The sequence below is a fragment of the Podarcis melisellensis genome (assembly GCF_964234715.1).
Source record: "Podarcis melisellensis genome assembly, chromosome: 4".
Lineage (NCBI taxonomy): Eukaryota > Metazoa > Chordata > Lepidosauria > Squamata > Lacertidae > Podarcis > Podarcis melisellensis.
This window is the reverse complement of record NC_138531.1, coordinates 77,724,705-77,744,471: the sequence shown is the minus strand read 5'-3', so window position 1 is coordinate 77,744,471 and position 19,767 is coordinate 77,724,705. Positions and strand designations below refer to the sequence as shown.

At 40.9% G+C, this 19,767-nt stretch overlaps 1 protein-coding gene across 9 annotated transcripts in view; it reads left to right on the top strand.

Moving 5' to 3' along the window:
- The window catches only part of FRY (FRY microtubule binding protein), a 192,863-nt gene that overhangs the window by 89,254 nt on the left and 83,842 nt on the right, over nucleotides 1–19,767 (top strand). For all 9 annotated transcript variants that reach the window (XM_081909290.1, XM_081909288.1, XM_081909289.1 and 6 more), the window contains 13 exons: nucleotides 3,858–3,997; nucleotides 5,592–5,682; nucleotides 7,591–7,670; nucleotides 8,404–8,484; nucleotides 9,770–9,938; nucleotides 10,354–10,446; nucleotides 10,538–10,636; nucleotides 12,669–12,770; nucleotides 13,914–14,017; nucleotides 16,206–16,314; nucleotides 16,893–16,979; nucleotides 18,376–18,547; nucleotides 19,249–19,381. In XM_081909290.1, the coding sequence (XP_081765416.1) occupies nucleotides 3,858–3,997; nucleotides 5,592–5,682; nucleotides 7,591–7,670; nucleotides 8,404–8,484; nucleotides 9,770–9,938; nucleotides 10,354–10,446; nucleotides 10,538–10,636; nucleotides 12,669–12,770; nucleotides 13,914–14,017; nucleotides 16,206–16,314; nucleotides 16,893–16,979; nucleotides 18,376–18,547; nucleotides 19,249–19,381 (1,460 nt within the window). The remainder of the gene's footprint in view (nucleotides 1–3,857; nucleotides 3,998–5,591; nucleotides 5,683–7,590; nucleotides 7,671–8,403; nucleotides 8,485–9,769; nucleotides 9,939–10,353; nucleotides 10,447–10,537; nucleotides 10,637–12,668; nucleotides 12,771–13,913; nucleotides 14,018–16,205; nucleotides 16,315–16,892; nucleotides 16,980–18,375; nucleotides 18,548–19,248; nucleotides 19,382–19,767) is intronic.

Here is a 19,767-nt window from a genome sequence, read left to right as displayed (position 1 = left end):
AATATACCCGTCCTGCAAAATGCAAACTTCTCAGAATTGTGCAATGAAGTTCTCCAACCGATTCATGAATATAAAGGGTGCATAAAAACATAAAAACAGCATATAAAAGCATTATGTTCGGGGCAGGGGGAATCGCTCTGTGAAAATGTGTATATCGAGATGTTTACATTGGGAGAAATTGACACTGAAATGCTGGTACGTTTTCATTAGGACTGTTAAGAAAATGGATATGGAGACTAGAACTTAATGTTGGCAAAATGAGAAACGGAGAAGCTGGACTTGACAGATTAGCCTATCCTCCTGCAGGGTTCTTTCAGAGAGAGTGCACTTTTGGCAAAGCCTCTCCCTGTTATTCTGGAACTCCACCCTCATGGAATCTGGTTCCTGCTGTGACCCTGCAAAACGTGTAGTAGCCCTGTGCTAAGAATTTGATTGAGCTTAGCAGGACATTAAAACACGAGCTCTGCAAACAGGCATCGTTAGGTTTAAATGTGTAGATTTAATTTTCTCTCTGAAGCCTATTCCTGAGCTGAATAAAATTCAACTTTCATGTCAGCAGCCTTTATAATCTTCATAACAGAAATGTCATTCCAGTATAACAGGATGGCAGCCGTGACAATGGCTGTGTATCTCCCTTAAAAAAGAAAATCGCAAAACCACTTTACATTTTCGGGGGGATTTTTAAAGGTGCACAGATAGCAGTTTAGTGCCTGAGTCGAACTGACATTTATTAAATTCCCTTGAGTCCCCTTCTTCTATTTCCTATCTTATGGGGTGGTTTATATTTAGTTCACTTCCATTCACCTCAAAGGCACAATGGCATTTAGACAGCTAGCTATCATTAAAGCAATGTATGGATGCAGGTTTCAGTGTAAAATAGTGTCAGGCCAGAAAGGAAAGCAGATCCAGAACTGAACCTAAAATGTATTTGACAATCTAGAAAACCATAGTTTTTTTTATTAAAAAAGTGTGCTGTATGGAGTTCAAGTTTTCTAGACAAGGCAAGAACTTTTGAAGTAACAAAAGTCTAATTTAACATTGAGTATTGTTGTTAATGTTGTCATGTCTAATTTTTGCCCTTTAGGCATATGCATTTATTGATTATATTGCCATGTAATTTAATTTGTACTTTGACTATTTAATTACTCAGTTTTTAATATTGTATGTATTAAGGGAGGGAGGCTACCGGCATGCTGTAATTGATTTATTTTTTTGCATATTCTGCCAAAAATCGTATAAAGAATGCATTTATATAGACTACTTTTAATGCCCTATGAACAGAGTGTTTAAACAGCTCAGTGTTTGTGTAGACCTGGTATCTTCAGGCTGTACACTATGCAGTTCACTTAGGATGGAAGAACATGATCATTTTTGTCCAACAAGGACACATTTGTACATCTGCACACTCCCCTTCAACAGCAGCACAGAGCTAGAATTCATCTCACCACTGGCTTTGATTCCAATAAATGGAGGAGTTGAGTAACCAGCTTGCTGACTAGACTTTCCTCCCTTCCTGTATTCTGAGAGCCAGTCTCTGCAAATTCCACCCTTCCTTCCTGCCTTATAAGACCAACGAACGACAGAAGGATTTAAAAAAGCTAAAGACACCCTGTGCAAATACTGTATAGCAGAGGACATACAGCATCTGTGTGTTTAGTTTGCATTACTTTTGGCACACTCTTCAGTAATTTTGGATTCAGTAGGTTGGAGCCGCATGTGCTGGGTTCTTACAAGTCAGCTATACATATGCAAAGGTATGTAGCTGCCTGGTTGAAGGGCACTGCACTAAGTCAAGAACTGGTTAACCCATATTACAGGTAGAATACCTTCCGGTGCCTCATCATTAGTTGGCAAGGTTAGGAACACACTTCCTAGTTACATTGCCGCCATGACTTCAGAACAAACATGCACCTAGCATCCCATGTCACACTCAGGTAGCAAAGAACTGTGGAAGAAGATATGTATATGAAATGACCACCAACCCATTTGCATAGTGGTATCTGCAAGCTGGCAAAACCAGGTGAGGTATTTGGGGTCACGGTGCCATTGATCCAGTGCAGAATTAATTCCACATGCCTCTTTGGAATTATTTACTGAGATGATGAAATTAGAATAAGATAGTCTGCTTGATAGAATCTGGTTTCCAAAGATGTTTTTTTTTTCTAGCCTTTGATGTATACATAAGAAAGCCTGTTTTGTGTTTTATTTTTAGATGTTTGGTTGTTTTTGTATTCACTACTATGCATTTGGTTTTTTTTATAAAATAAAATAAAATTATAAAATCCATATGTCTAGGGACAACTTCTAGACTTGCCTGTCTCTAAGACCCCCCACCACATTACTTAGCAAACTGTTTTTGAAAGTGTGAGAAGATTTTGAAAGGCAATTTGTGCTGCGGCATCACAGTCTGCTTTGGAAAGAACAACAAGGAATTTTGCAGCAACTTAAATATGAATAACTATTATTATGCTTTCATGGACTGCATTCTGCTTCATCTGTTGCATGATGTGTAATTCTAAATTGGTGATTGCATAAATTAGGGATTGCATACACATGACAGGAGGGGGGGAATGTAAATGATAGGAATTGAGGAAATAAACAGAGAATAACAATTACTTAAAAACATGGTAGTCACAGTGACCAATTAACAAAGCAGCATTGGTGATAACATACATCTTAACACTGGTAAACTAATGAACCATAATCTTGATTTAAGCCATAGGTGACAGAACTGAATTGCAACTTTAAAAACGAGAGAGACAGAGAGCACCAAACCTAGTGCTAGCCACAGAAATACCAAAAGCCCAAACCTCATGAATCCTTATTATTTTTACAACAGTATGACCACAATACTGCCGCAGTTCTGTGGAGACATAGGTGACCTATGATCTGATACTGGTTTTGATATATGCACATATATACATACTTGGATCCTTGGCTTGGTTCCATGTTTTTGTGCCATGGCAGCACTGGAAAGCACCTGATCCACTATTTTCATGGTTCAGTCAATAGAGACAAATGTGATCTGTGATTTGATCATGACTGGGTGAAATGCATGCACTTGCATATGTGACCCATCTTTCTCTGGCAATCCATTTCTCTTCCTTCCCTGACTTTCCCACTTTCTTCTCCTGGCTGCTCACTTTTTCTCCTCCCTTTTCTCCCCTTCTACCATCTCAGTCACTTTGTTTTCAGTTCAGCTGCTGGTTAGACTCTTTAGAACAGGCATAGGCAAACTCCGGCCCTCCAGATGTTTGGGACTACAGTTCCCATCATCCCTAGCTAACAGGACCAGTGGTCAGGGATGATGGGAATTATAGTCCCAACCATCTGGAGGACCGGAGTTTGCCTATGCCTGCTTTAGAAGCAGATAGATCTGAAAGAGTGGGAGAGAGCATCACTTCTTCAGCTCTATGGGCTTTTCAGAGGGGAACCAAGGTAATCATGATGTGGGCAGTGCGGGGCTCAGAGCTGTCACAGGAACCAGGTGAAGCTCTCAAGATCTCCATTATATCTGCTGATTTAAGGAAGGTGCAAACTTTAATTGAGCTCAGTTTAACCTGGTGGGGCCTGAGATTAAAGGAACAGCAAAGAGGTTTCTCCTTCACTCAGACCCCACCTGCTTTAATCACTGATGATGGCAATGATGATGATGATGATAATTATAATAATAATAGCTGTGTGCTGTTGCTAGAAGATGCCACGGTAGCCCTTTCTCCCAGCCCTTTGCCACTTTCAAGGAAAACAGCAGAGAAGAACGCCCGTGTGCCTGAATTAAAAACAAATTGAACTATTGACTAAAGGTTTTAGGAGGCAGTACTAAACACATTTTGCCTTTTTGTTCCTTTGCCGTACAGGTAATAAGCTCAATGAGCTCGCTTTCAGAGTATTGCCTACCTTCCATTCTGCGCACTTTGTTTGACTGGTATAAAAGACAAAATGGCATAGAAGATGAATCTCACGAATACAGACCAAGAACAAGCACTAAATCCAAAAGGTAGACTCCTGAGCACTTTCTAACACTGGCAGCCAAGTCTTCTTGGTGCCTGTTTGTTTGCTTGCTTATAAAATTAATTTTATACTCCCGTGTCATAAAATATATCAAGGTGGTGTGTACTATAAGACATAAAAAATCATTTAAGGTAAAGATAAATACATTCAAAAGACAGATTCAGATGACTCACAGATTGAAAACTAAATGGCTACAAAGGCACAAAAATGCCTGAAAGTTTTGCTCAGCATGGGGCCGGCAGCACCAGGCTTCTAGCTAGGCCAGTTAGGCCTCTGTAAAACAGAGGACAACTAACAGTTCTCTTCCCGATGATCTCAGCATCTGAGCTGAGATGTAAGAGCTCAGGTGGTCCTTGAAGTATCCTGGGACCAAAGCTCAACACATGAGCTTTGCACTTGGCCCAGTAGCATGTGGGCAGCCAGTGCAGATGTTTAACAGAGAGGTATCACATCTTGGTGACCATCTTCCTGCATCAACAGTCTAGCCACTGTTTCCAGACTAGTTCCATGGGCAGCCTCCCGTGGAGCGTATTGCAGTAATCCAGTTTGAGGTCACAATGCGTGGACTGCAGTGGCCAAGTAAAGCTGACCCAGATATGGCCGTAGCTGGCATACCAGACAGAGATAGTAAAAGGCATTCCTAGCCACAGAGGACACTTGGACCTCTGATGACAAATATGTATTCAGGAGCTATGTACCAGCTTCTTTAGAGGGAGTGTCCACAACAGGCATGGGAACCACCCACCCACCAACAAAGCCTCCATTTCCCCAAATTCAGTTTATTGGCTATTATCCAGTCCATTAAGGCATCAGTCCAAAAAACAGCTTTTGCTGTTGCTATGGAAGTTAGGGAGGTCCACACTTTACATGTCAGCGGGGCCCTGCATGAAGTTTGGTAAAGTCACTATTGCAGCGGAGATAGATGATGTCAAGAACCTAGTGTCTGAAAGGCCTTTAGAACCATTGCCCCTACTGAGAGCAAGGACCCTTTGGGTTCAGCCTCAGGCGGCAAAATATCTTGGGCTGGTACCTTGTGTGTCAAAGGTGTTTGCTTTTCTGTTTTGGTTTTTTGGGTTTTAAATCTGACGTGTTAAAAAAAAGCATTGCATTCAGCGTAGAGTGGAGGTGAACATTCTGTCAGTGCAATTGTGTTTTCTTTCTTGTGCAATGGAATGTCTCATCCCCTGTCCCCCATCTCCTTAAATCTGTTCTGGTGGTTCCTCCAACACTCTGGAAAAGATTTGAGCATGGTGGAAGGGGTGCATGGGGAGAGGAGAGGAGGGAATCTCCTTATGCTAGCACAAAAAGTTATTTGAATATCACCCAATTTTGAGGGAATTTTTAGAAAGAAATAGAAAATGAGAGACAGAGGGGGGGGAGGTGTTTAACATTCGAACTAGATTATTACATCAGACATGTTCTTGATCTTGTTACCCCACACTTACAACATGCTGCAGCCTTTTTTTTCTTTTCCTTATTTTTATGCTTTGTTTTTCCAAAGTCTGAGGTGAAAAGTGTTTGCTTAATTTTAGCTAGCTGACTATATAATGCTTTTAATCATTTTTGTCTGGTTTTTGTAGTGATGAACAGCAACGAGACTATTTAATGGAAAGAAGAGATCTTGCTATTGATTTTATTTTTTCTTTAGTATTAATAGAAGTTTTGAAACAGGTAAGTCATTTAAAAATATTTAATGAAATGTTGCACCCAGTTTAAGCCTGGCTTGGGAAACAAAAGGATTTACTTCTACAAGGATTGATTTTGTCAAGCAGAACTAACTGGTGGTTAAATAGTAAAAAGTCCTTATTTTTTAAATTAATTTTTATTAATTTTATATCCCACCCTCTCTCAAAAGCAACCCAGGGTGGTAAACAGGGCAATGCTGAAACAATAGCTGGATAGGTAAATTGGTAGAACATGAGACACTTAATCTCATGGTCATGGGTTCAAGCATTTCAGCAGGTTAGACTAGATGACCCTTGGGGTCCTTTCCAACTCTATAATTCTATGACTACAGTTAAAACTTCTGAAGTTTTATATGAGGTAAAGACCTGTCATGTTTGCACCAAGGAGTGAACTAGGTGTCCAGGGTGTGCTTTGGCCCCATATTCCTGATTGTTTGTTCAGATAAATAAGTAAACAAACAAAAAATCAATCTATATACTGCTTAATTGGAACAGTCTCTTAAGTAGTTTACAAAGCCACATCACAAAAAATTAAGATCCGTTAGAACCATAAGCTCAGACATCAATTAAAATACCTGCTGTGGAATGAAAAATGTCTTCAGTAGGTACTGGAAGTTTAATAAGGAAGGGGGCTTGTCGGACCTCAGCTAAGGGGAAGGACATTAGCTCAGTGGTACAACATCTGCTTTGCATTCAGAAGGTCCCAGTTTCAGTGTCTGGCATCTGCAAATGGAGGGCTGCTGCCAGTCAGTGCAGACAGTATTGAGCTAGTATTGGACCAGTGGTCTGGCTCTGTGTAAGGCAGCTTCCTATGTTCCACCTTAACTACTGGTACTTTCCTTCTCAAGCGGAAGGTAGCGTCTTGTGGTGTAACGCCAACTTCCCCATCTCTTCCCCACCAGCTCAGTAACAGTTTCCGCTCCACACTTTCTAAATAAAAATGTCTAATCATTTGAAGAAACATCTTTCTATAATTGCTTGAAAATGGAACAGACAGCTCAATTCGAAATGCATTGTCTAGGAACTAAGCCTCGGTAGTTTCAGAAAAATTTGCTAACATGTTTAAGATTCAGCAAATGAGTGAGAATCTTGCTGTCATATATTGGATAGGGGTTGTGTTTAGTTTCCAGTAGTGCAAACCACACATGAGGCAGAATGGAGAAGCGAGGGAGCAATCTCTTTAGCACCTGTGGTTCCTAAATGCAATCTGCAATGATTAGTAATGATATAGTGACAAGAATTGTGCTGTCTTCCACTCTTCCATTGTCTCCTGAGACAGATCCCAACAACAACAACATCTCACCTTGCAGATTATATTACACCAGTAAATATTAATAATACTTATACAGTGGTGCCCCGCAAGACGAACGCCTCGCAAGACGAAAAACCCGCTAGACGAAAGGGTTTTCCGTTTTGGAGGCGCTTCGTAAAACGAATTCCCCTATGGGGTTGCTTCGCAAGACGAAAAAAATCTTGCATCCCCCCGCGGGGTTTTTTCGCTTTTTTCGCCCTTTTCTTAAGCCTCTAAGCCGCTTATCAGCTGTTCCGCTGATAAGCCGCTTAACAGCTGATCGCTGGAAGCCGCTTGACAGCTGTAGCGCTAATCCGCTAAGCTGTCAATGGGCTTGCTTCGCAAGACGAAAAAACCGCTATACGAAGAGCCTCACGGAACGGATTAATTTCGTCTTGCGAGGCACCACTGTATATAGTTTTATCTGGTTTTATGTTGTTACCCACACCTAGGGACCCTTCAAGGAGGAAGGGCATTATATAAATTCAAAAGACAGGGGCTTTTGTTTACGTTTTGTTTTTGTTTTCTTGTTAATAGTGGATACCATTGGCTTTGTCATCTCTCCTGCTGAGTCTTTTGCCAAGTCAGTTGTTTCTTTTTCAGATTCAGCTTCATCCGGTAATAGATGGTTTAGTACACGATGTTATCAATTTGGCTTTCAAGCACTTTAAATACAAAGAAGGGTAAGGTTCATTCAAATATTTGGCCACATTTGCATGAATAGTTCTGTCAGTTTAACGCTTAACACACTGTAGTATCGCTTGCTTACTGTGAAAGAAGCCAAAGCTAGGATCAGATAGAAGCATGAGATAAGAACGCATAGCAGTGCTACTGAAATGTGAGTGCCAGTAAATTAATGGAGCAAAGACCTCTTTTCAGGACAATCTACTCAGCAAACTTAAACATGTTTTATTCCAGGTTAACTGTCAATGGTTTCTCCCAGATAATCTTGGGAGTCATACTTAGATGAGAGTATTGAATATTAATTGCAGAATTGCTACTCCTAGAGGTCTTGTGCAGTTAAAGAATTAATGTTAAAATCTATTTAAGTCTTTATTATAGACATGCCACCCTGTCCCCCATTTCCAGTCTGCCTGCCTTCACAACACGGAAGGCTTTCTCTTGAGAAAGCACTACAGAGGAGAATTGTAGGATAACCTCACAAGATTTGTGAAATCTTAGCAGAATTAGATGTTCTTTGTGGGAATATGGTGAAGAGTGTACCCTGTAGATAAAAATTTGCAAGCATCGTTGTGTGATAAGAGTACCTTGTGATCTTTGATCAGTCAAACCTTAGCTTTACTGTACTGTATTAAATATATCTATATCTTTATCTATATCTATCTATATCATTATCGATCTAGTTATATAAAAATAAAATGCATATTCGTAAACTTCTGACTTGTTCTTTGGTAGGTACCTTGGTCCTAACACTGGAAATATGCACATTGTTGCAGATCTGTATGCTGAAGTAATAGGGGTGCTAGCACAAGCAAAGTAAGTGCCTTTAATAAGAGATCTAGTCAAAGCCTGAAATATTTTGCAGGTTTTTCTTTTTTTAAAAAAACAACCCATGAGGGTATTCGGTTAGAGGTGTATTTGTTTCCCCCTGGTAGAGAAATTAAAGGAATAAATCATTCTACTCATGAGCACTTTGTTTATCAAGTTGTGGCTTGGCATGGAGACCTGTAGAATCACAGAAGGTGGCTTCAACATCTAGTCAAGCAGTCCTAAGCCAATTTGGCACAGGCTTGCAGAAACCTCATTTTCTTCAGCCCATTAATGCCAAACATGGAACGCCTATAGGAATGGAAAGACTTTTTGTAATCAGGGTAATTCGCAGAGGTGAAGATCCGCCTGCCAGAAATAAAATAAAAATGTGATTATTTCATTTAGCTCGGTGTATTATATGCAGTGTTGTTTTTCTTTCCCCCCGGCAAACAACCTTATTCATATTTACGGGAGGGAATTTGAAGGCACATTTTTTGTGTGACAGCATTTTCTTTCCATCTGATTGTCTTTGATTGGCTAAGTCCACGTTATCATTTGAGATAATACTGATCTTTCACGGATAATTTGAGTCCCTGAAGTACATTGCCCTTCATTCTTATTGTTGCTTTCTGCCTCTCTCCTGTTTTTGTTTTGCTTTTTTCACTTAATAATATTTATGTGCGAGTGGAGGAGTTGGGAATTTTTTCAGCCCAAGGGCCACACGCTCCCTTCTGGGTAACCCTTCTGAGGATTTTCTGATAGTGGTAGGCAAGCCCTGAGGCAAATGGATGTAGCGATGAATACAGATTCTGTCTATGTACTATAGGCTAGTTACTACACACGCCCCTTTCTATCCTCCATCTCTATTATCAGAGTTCAAGGAAACATTCCAGCCAGGGAAAAAACATTTGGGGTTCAAAACAGAAAAAAATGAGGGATATGGCCTGTGGAGACTTTTGAGGAACAATAAGGGAGGCCTAGTAAGCCACATTTGGCCCCTGGTCCTGAGGTTTCCTGCTATTGCAGGTTGTCTCTCCAAAGTCTGGCATCCCTTTGTTCAAGTTGTCTCCTATTTGATTCAAGGCCAAACATTGGGGGGAGGGGGTTGGCAGTTTCATCTCTTACTAGACCCTTTCAGTCCTATCACTCACAAATATCAATAGTATTTCTAGGAGAAAAACGTTCTGTAATGGCAAGTTTCCGTTTTCCATTGGAACTTCATTTTGCTCTCAAACTTCTGCTTTGAAAGAAGTGTCATTGTAGCTTTTGTTGTTGTTGTTGTTGCCTAAAGATTTCCAGCTGTGAAGAAGAAATTCATGGCAGAATTAAAAGAGCTGCGACATAAAGAGCAGAGCCCTTATATTGTACAAAGCATTATCAGTCTGATAATGGGAATGAAATTTTTTCGCATCAAGATGTATCCAGTGGAGGATTTTGAAGCCTCTCTTCAGTTTATGCAGGTAATGTGGCTCCTTATCACTGTACATTTTTAGATGAGGCAATCAGGATACTTTACAGTTGATGGGATTCTAGTAACTGATTTCATTGGAATGTGGCTTTTACTCTCAAATGGATTCCATTGTAGAGAAAGGTGGAATATAGGAAATTTTTGCCGCATCAAGATGAGTGGGGAAATTTCTGTTGTATAATTGTTGCTAACACAGAGAGGTTTGCTCATCAATCTTTCATATTTGTGTATTTGACAGATAATTCTTCTTATTAGGCTGAAATTAGGTATTTTTACCTTGGTGCATGCCGCATTGAATAGTGGGGACTATTTCGTTTATGAAGTAATATTGTTCAGTAAAACAAAGACAAATATTTTGTCAAGTATAATGCAAATACCCTGTGCAACTTTTCCCTCTTTTGTTCCAGGAATGTGCACATTATTTCCTTGAAGTTAAAGACAAAGATATCAAACACGCATTAGCAGGGCTGTTTGTTGAAATTCTCGTCCCAGTAGCTGCTGTAAGTTACTCTTGTTTACATGACTTTTCAAGATGGATTAGAAAAAGCCATCTTGAGATAGAACTTTATGCTGACTCTGGTCTCTTTCCAGGCTGTTAAAAATGAAGTCAATGTCCCCTGTCTGAGGAACTTCGTTGAAAGTCTGTATGACACAACGCTTGAACTTTCTTCGCGAAAGAAGCACTCGCTGGTTAGTAATGCTGAAGCTAAAACCCTTTGTCAGAAATCTCTTTAGGCAAGTTTCTCTCACAAGGCTCTCGGAAATGATTCCAAAATTATCTCCCTGTATCTGACTCTGTATACAACAATTTACTGCTTTACTGTGAAACTTTATATAGTTAAACAAGAAACCCTACATCTGTTTTAGCCTCTGCGTGATCTGGCTCTGCATGTCTCTGTCAGATCTAGTCATATTGCTGCTTTGTAGCTTTTAAACATGTTCATAATGTCACTTCCATCATCTGCTACTCTCTGTTCTAAAGATTATCATGAGGAATGGGAAAATGAAAGGAATGTGTGTTGCTTGTCAATACACATTAATAAGGCATTTCTCAGGCGGTTTCCTCCCCACCCCGCAATCGGACCAATTTATGGCAAGCAGCAGTGCCCTTTCCCCTCTGTGTTCTGCTAAGTAGAATTCTACTTCTTCTTTTGAGATGAACAGTGGCATAGGCATTTATTTTGGGGAAGCTGTAGTAGGGCTGAATTAAATGAAGATGTGAATCAGTTTGACACAGGGTGCCTTAAGCATTTTGCCTCTCCAAGTGGATCAGAGTAATCCAGACTCTGCTAAAACATTCTGAAGCCTTGGACCTTTACAAAACATTACCTATCTTAAGTAAAAGAGGAGTAGGAGAGAGTTGGGCAGTAGTGCTTACACAGATCTCCATGACAACTTTGCTCTAGTTAATGTGATCATTATCTCTTCATTCAGCCAAGTAGTGGCTAACATAATGCAACGAAGCTTGTAACTGTGAGAATGTTAAGGGTCTTGTTTTGTAACACAGTGCATAATCCTTCCAGAAACAATTAATAATATTGGGTTTGATCCAACAAAAAGTAATTAATTTTTAGTCCCATTGATTTCAGGGACAGAAGTGTAATCACCTCCCTATAAAAGTGGGTATCTTGGCCTAGTTCGCCTCTGTTGATTGCAAGGTCAGCCAAAGATAATGACAATTTGAATAAGAAAAATACAGCATAACTTTTCCCAGATTGCAACTCTGATTAGTAAAATTTCAAGTTGAAGGAAGTAGAATGGGCATAGAAACATAAATAAAATGCAAAATGTTTTGAAAACATTTGGAGGCTTCAATCTTTTTTTGGGATTTTTGTGAGGACTGAAGATGCAAGCAAAGTAGGAATATTCACAATAGGTGTTCAGAATAACACAAAATAGTAGCCATGAGGATTTAGGTACATTTTTATACATTGAAGTTTCATTTACCTGGGAGTAAGACCTACAGAACTCAATAGAACTTATTTTTGCGTAGGATTGTACTTCTAGCAGACACTTGATTCCTCCTGAGCAATTGACAAATCACTTTTACAGCTTTGGTGATCTTATTCTGAGTACTTGAGAGATAACCAAACAGCACTAAAATGCATCATTCCATTTCTTCCACTGCAAGCCTAACTAAAAGACTAATCTGGTTAACAGAGCGTGGGCAGGACCTTCTGAATTAGCACAAAATCTGGAAAAAGGAAAGCTGTCCAAATGTGCACTTTGGATAATTGAGGTGTGCCCATAGTAGCTGAATTTGTTTGTTAATTTGTCCATTAAAGCCAAAGACTGTGTTTGTCTGTACTGTTGCTCCTTTGTAGGGGAATACTGAGTCCTCCAAGACAAGGTATTCTTGAACACGTCAAATATATACATTTATTCTTCACGTTATAATTTTTCACAGGAATATTACACAAACCAGTGCTATGCTGCTACAGAACGTTGGCCAGCATTCTGGATTCTCTGGGTAGTGCGAGACAGATATGTTTTATTGTTCTAATGAGAAAGTAATTCTACATCTATACAGAGTCGTCATCAAAATTCATAACAGCGTTCTTTTTAACTATGATATTGAGCAAAGTGTTTATGTTGGCTGGTGCATCTAATGTAGCACTGAAGAGAGATTGGCCTCTGGTATTTACTGCAGATCGGATGCTAAAGTAGTTTCCTCCTTTTTTGTCATTCAAATAATTCTGTATCCTCTTTGTCTCCTATTTAGGCTTTGTATCCTTTGGTAACCTGCCTGCTTTGTGTCAGTCAGAAGCAGTTCTTTTTAAACAGATGGCATATTTTCCTCAACAACTGCCTGTCCAATCTCAAAGTTAGTGTATATATATATGTATATCTTTCCTCTTTTGTAATTTATTAGTTCACTGTGTATAGTATAATGAATCTGCCACATACCCTTTTGACAGCTTTGGAGGGTCCTATATGCCATATCTTAATCTGACCAATTTTTTTTCCTGCTAGTGTTGGCTGTAAGTGAAGTATGATGGAAAGGGTAAAGATCTCTGGGAAGCAGGGCAGAATCAGGTGGTTCTGTCCCTATTGACTAGGATTCAATATCATCTGCAGAGGTATAAGATGCACTTGCCCCCAGGAGTGGTTCACCTGATGGGGCAGAGCCAGAGCAATAGCCTCCCAGCAGTGGAGTTGCTGTCATACGGCAGGTGGGTGAGGGGGAAGAGAGGTAGCAAGGTCAAGGTTATGTAAGAGTGTTAAATTGGCTCCGTCAGTGCAGGCCTGCAGGCCCGACCTTGCTGCTGCCTCACCTGTCCTCCTCCTTATAAGCAGCAGTGACCCAGATGCCTGGAGGCTATTGCTGCAATTCTGCAGCCCCTCTTCCTTGCACCACTGCAACTTACCGTATATACCTGAAGGAGCGAATTCACCCCGGGTGTTCAGCCCAGACACTGAGGTCCAGCTTTGAGGGCTTTGTGGCAGTTCCCTCACAGTGAGAAGTGAAGTTACAGGGAACCAGGCAGAGGGCCTTCTCGGTGGTGGTTCCTGTTCTGTGGAATGCCCTCCCATCAGATATCAAGGAAATAAACAACTGTCTGACTTTTAGAAGATATCTGAAGGCAACCCTGTTTAGGGAAGTTTTAATATATGATGTTTTATCGTGTTTTCAGTATCCTGTTGGAAGCTTACCAGAGTGGCTGGGAAACCCTGCCAGATGGGCAGGGTATAAATAAATTATTATTATTAATAATATTATTATTAAAACTAAATCAATAGAGTTTAGGTGGCAGAAGCAGTCTGTCGCGTCTATACCTACTGTTAGGTATAGCTTAAAATTCAGTTCTTCTAATCATATTTTTAAATTCCTATAAGACCCCAGTGGTGAAATACTCTAGCCAGCTCATTTGCAATCATTCATTGTTTATTTAGTAAATAAAGTGAAGACTTGAAGAAATGGGAAATTATGTTTGTGAAAACTGCTATATGTATTTGTTGCTTTTAGAACAAAGATCCCAAAATGGCTCGTGTTGCACTGGAATCTCTCTACAGACTACTGTGGGTTTACATGATTAGAATTAAATGTGAAAGCAATACAACTACTCAAAGGTAAAAATGTGTTTCCAGGTTTTGTTACTGTTGGAATGTTTATCACTTAATGGTCAAACAGCTTTAACTAAAAGACCTTCCTGGCCCCCTCCCCTGCATTGAAGGAGTCTTGTATTTATAATTCTCAAGCTATATCCATGTTCACATCATTTCCTGTTTGTAAACATGGATCACAGCCTAGCACATAGAAAGGAAGAGGACAGCCTCATCTGAATATGTCTTTTTCAGATTTCTTCTCTCCCTTCTCAGACCTTTGTCTTTTATTTAAAGTTGTGCTTTGTATTCACATACAAAAGGGTGGCGCTGTGGTGTAAACCACTGAGCATTAGGCTTGCCAATCGGAAGGTTGGCGGTTCAAATCCCCACAACAGGGTGAGCTCCCGTTGTTCGGTCCCTGCTCCTGCCAACCTAGCAGTTCCAAAGCACATCAAAGTGCAAGTAGATAAATAGGTACCGCTCCGGCGGGAAGGTAAACGGCGTTTCTGTGTGCTGCTCTAGTTTCGCCAGAAGCGGTTTAATCATGCTGGCCACATGACCCAGAAAAACTGTCTCTGGACAAACGTCGGCTCCCTCGGCCAGTAAAGCAAGATGAGCGCCGCAACCCCAGAGTTGTTCGCAACTGGACTTAACTGTCAGGGGTCCTTTACCTTTTTCTTTATCCACATACAAAAAGTGTCTGAGATGAATGCAAGTTCTGAAACACCAACCTGCTCAAAAGTTGAGCACAATTTATTAGCAACAAAATATGAATGGGGCGGAATTGATAAATATGAATTCCTATGTTGTATTCTGCAATCCAGGCTTGAGCACATGTGTATAGAGTGATTTGATAAGTACATGATGCACTTCTGACCCCTAAAAAAATTTGCCCTTTATGGGTGTGGAGAAGCTTCTATAGCTTATATCAGGGGTCAGCAAACTTTTTCACTGTCCCTCAGACCTTGTGGGGATCCGGACTATATTTTTCTTTGGGGGGGTTAGGGTTATGAATGGGTTAGGGGGGTTATGGGTTAGGGTTAGGGGGAATGAACAAATTCCTATGCCCCACAAAAAACCCAGAGATACATTTTAAATAAAAGGACACATTCTATTCATGTAAAAACACACTGATTCCCGGACCGTCTGCAGGCCAGATTTAGAAGGCGATGGGGCTGGATCCGGCCCCTGGGCCGGCTCCGGCTCCTGGGCCTTAGCTTTTATCTTCCATATAAGCCATGGGTAGGCAAACTATCAATGGTTAATAGCCATGATTGCAGGCAGTTAAGGTTTGTGGGTACCAGTTGTTGGAAGCCGCAGGAGGGGAGAGTCCTCTTTTGCTTGGTTCCAGCTTGTAGGTTTCTCACAGGCATCTGGCTGGCAGCCATGAGACTAGAATGTTGGACTAGATGGGAAGGTGGAAGAAGGCCTCTTGGACCCCCTTGGAGCATTGCACCCCCCTCCCTAAGCCAGGCAAAAGCTTCCCAGGTTTTGAGAAGGAGGCGCCAGAATTTAATACTTTTAATTTACCAGGAACATTTAGGGGACTAGCCTAGTCCCCTAGTCCATTGACCACATGCCCCTGACCAATAGTCTGCTCCAGCAAGCTCTTCTTAAGTTCTTATTCTCTCATGGGGAGCCTTTCAGAGACGCATGCCAAGGATTGGGTGTGGCCATAGGCAAAAGTGGGTGGAGCCAGCAGTAAAAGTGGGCGGAGCAATGGATGTGACACTCATCTTTTTACACTAGTCCACATTCCAGCCACACCCATAAACCCATCCTCCACCCATGCAAGCAAGAGGTATTATCACAGTTCAAGGAAAGCAAAAGCTCTTGGTGAGTATTCAGAGCAGGGCTGGTGAGTGGTGTGGACTGCAGAGAGAAGATGCAGCCTGGGGAGGCCTGGGGATGTAGAGGCCTGGAAAGTTAGATTTGGCCCCCAGGTCTGAGGTTTCCCAAACCTGCCTTACATACTTACCATCAGGGAAACATCCATATTGTTTTCTTGACCTAGAGAGGTGGTCATTTCTGTAACCTTTAGCATGTGCTATAGGCAGAGTGCCTCTGTAGCTTTTAATCTGGAAAAAAAGGAGAAAAAGTCTCTGTCCTTCGTCAAGATTTCTTCACGCTTCTTCCAAATATTTAAACAAGATGACACAGGGATGCCTTGCTAGGAATGAACTTGTGCTAACATTCTCCTTTTGTTTTACAGCCGGCTTATAACAATCATCACAACTCTTTTCCCGAAAGGTTCCCGTGGCGTTGTACCACGAGACATGCCTCTAAATATATTTGTGAAAATTATACAGTTTATTGCACAGGTATGAAAACACTTGCAAGTTTTAAGCAGTGGGACGTTTTTATCTTGACGTTTTACATTTGCATCATTCAGACGTCACAGTAATCCCAAGGGCAAAGAACATGTGGCCCTCTAGAAATTGTTGGACTGTGACTTCCATCATCCGTGACCATCGGCTAGGGCTGATGTGAGTTGTAGTCCACATCTGGAGGGCCACAGGTTCCCCAGTCTTGTGCTAAACTGTTTAGCAAAATGGGAATAAGCCTGGTGCAAAGGGTACAAAACCTACTCTGCTTCTCCATCATAAGTTATTGATTTTCCAGGCACTCAATAGGAGTCACTTATTTCTATGGATAAGTAAAAAGGCTTCAGTGGGAATGGAAACCACACTTGGAAGTGGGTTCTGTGAAAGAAAACAAATGACGTCTGCAACACTGATAAGTAGTGGTTATTCATTAAGGGAACAATCTACCACAATAGAGGAAGACTTGCAAAAATGAGCTGTGGTTGTACATGGTTGATGTTCCGTTCCTATAATTTTACCAGGCTCATGGTTGGCATGCAATAATTTTCTTTCTTTTTTCTAACTTTTCACTGTAGGAGCGTTTGGATTTTGCAATGAAAGAAATAATTTATGATTTTCTTTGTGTTGGAAAACCAGCAAAAGCATTTAGTCTCAACCCAGAGGTATGATATCATTATGCTTTTATAGTTTATAATGCAGTGTGTGTGTGTGTGTGTGTGAGAGAGAGAGAGAGAGAGAGAGAGAGAGAGAAGTGTCAGTCATCTGTTGCCTTTATATTTTACTCATTCCCAACTTGTCATCCCTCAGCTTATCTCTTCAGTTCTTGATTTCCATTTTCACAATTTCCCTTAATACATCTGTCCTCCAGCTGTTCCACACGCGGGGGCGGGGGGAATCACATACAAGATGACAGCAACACAGAATACAAAGACAAAAAGAGGGAGAGAGCAAGAACTAGACTTAATGGCTAGCTGCACCATTATTGGAAAGCTGTACAAGTGTACCCTGCATTCTGTAACAGATACTGCTTTTGGTTTGAGTATAGTGGAAAACATAAATTTGATATGGCTACTGAGGACCCAAATGGGTTGAGTTATAACCCTTGTCATGTGAAGGAGACAGGAAAGCAAAGAACTCTGGGAGGCAGGCACAGTTCCCTGCATCCCAGAGTTCTTTGCTCTCCTAAGCTGCCTGAGTGAAGTCATGTTCTGGCTTGAAAAAGGCTGAGATACAGTCCTTCATCACCCCACTTGTTCACAGGACCGTTTTCCACATGAATGTGTTTCTGTCAGTCTTAAAATTCTTATTAGAACCTTAGTCTGCTTATGCAACATGGAACCCCATGTAAACTTCTGATCACTCCACACTGATTTCCAGGTATTTTCAATATAGACTCTGCAAGTCAGGTGCTAGTTAAATCAGTTCAACATTGATCAGTGCTCCTGAAATTAAAGTCCCTCAGACAGCTCTGTCCATCTAGCACATATTGGGTCAAATTCAGAAACCCTTTCCTCACTGCAGGGCAGCTCTTAGCCTTGTGGCCCAAATTTGACAAGTTGATTGGGCAGCTCACCTGTCAGTCACCCGGTGTACAAAGAGCCATGTGCAGGGCTTTAAAATATCTGAGGCTTCAGCTTTAAAAGCCATTCAGCTGGTGTGTGGTAGAGCCCAAAGCCTGATTTCTGCCTCTGATGAACTTGCTATCACAGCTGGTGCAACTGGCTTCATTTCTGCTGCCCATCAGCTGATGAGCAGTAGAACTGAAGCCTGCTTTCTCTTGCCAATGCTCTTTAAGGCTCCCAATGGTTTGTTGACATCCGTGTCTCTTCCTGCTGCGCGCTTCACATATAGGACATCAGGCATCAGACAGGCAGGGAAACAGCCTCACAAGGCAAATCTGAACCCATGGCAGGTCAAGTCTGACATATGGGTTGGAGGTTCTCCCTACCCCCATTTGTTGGGTGAACAAAATTATTTGTAATATTGCAGTTTGGTGTTGTTGTCTTTAGAAGGTTATGTTAATACTGGTCCTTTCTTTGCTTCCCACCGAATTTGCAGAGAATGAATATTGGTCTGAGAGCCTTCTTGGTTATTGCGGATAGCTTGCAACAAAAAGATGGAGAGCCTCCGATGCCTGTTACTGGCGCTGTGCTTCCTTCTGGGAACACGTTACGAGTGAAGAAAACATACTTGAGCAAAACCCTCACAGAGGAGGAAGCAAAGATGATAGGCAAGTATCAGGCCATGTTTCTTAACAGTTTATGAACTTGCACAGCAGTCTTGCAAAGTTCTCATAAGTTGCTAGCATAATGAACTGAACTGGGTATGTCTGAGGCCTGGATTCATACAGGAGATAGTACTGCAAGTCAGGGAGACCTGAGTCACCATCTGGTCACCTGTAAATAATTTCTAGTTGTCAGTGGCAACCAGGAAGTGCTTTTAACTGAATTTATAATGTATTTGCTGTGGGTTTGTGCAGGGGTAGTCAACATGGTGGCCTCTAACAATGTGGACTATTTATTTATTTACTTGGTTGTTAAATTGCCCATCTTCAAAAAAAATCTAGAGTCGTTTACAGACTACAGCACCGGTCATCTATTGTGATTGGTCATGCTACCTGTTTCGTGTTATGGTTGGAAACTATGAGATGCTTAAGCATTAAAATATGAATATTTTCCTCGTAACTCTCTTCTGAACATTCCATATTATGTGAAGTTGTGAGGGCTAGAGATCACTCATATTTAGGGTATCAAAGGAACACTTCATGCTGCATATATGCCATTGAACCTTACAAGTGTACTACACATTATTGAGATGAATATTTCTACAGTACTGGATTTTATGTTAATATATGTAAAAATATAAAATGCTAGATTTTATATTAAGTTTTTATTCAGTGAACTGATATCAACCCACTGTATACTTTTCCAGGCATGTCAATATATTATTCTCAAGTAAGAAAAGCTGTAGACAACATACTGAGACATCTTGATAAAGAAGTTGGGCGCTGTATGATGCTCACTAACATACAGATGTTGAACAAAGAACCTGAAGATATGATCACGTGCGTGTTTGGTTATGGATTACTTTAAGTGAATTTGTACAACTTGATTAGCGCATAGCTGTTCTGTGGGTTTTCTCCCCATCCCACCCTGAAAAAACCAGATCTTATAAAAAAGAGGTTGCTAATGAATAGAATGAATGCCTATCCATTTCTGGGCAAGAACTAGATGATAAAACACAGGGCCATGTAACAGTCTCTCAGCTGGCTGGCTGCAAATATTTCTGGAGGAATTGAGGGAGACATGGGCAGGGCAGGCATTTTCATGTCATGTCTTTTTTCTGCTCAACATCACCATCCTAAAAAAAAAGGGGGGGGACTCAGTTATATTTCTTTTGTAGATGGAAAAGCATGGACGTTATGGGAGGGGATTTTCAATGGGGAGAATA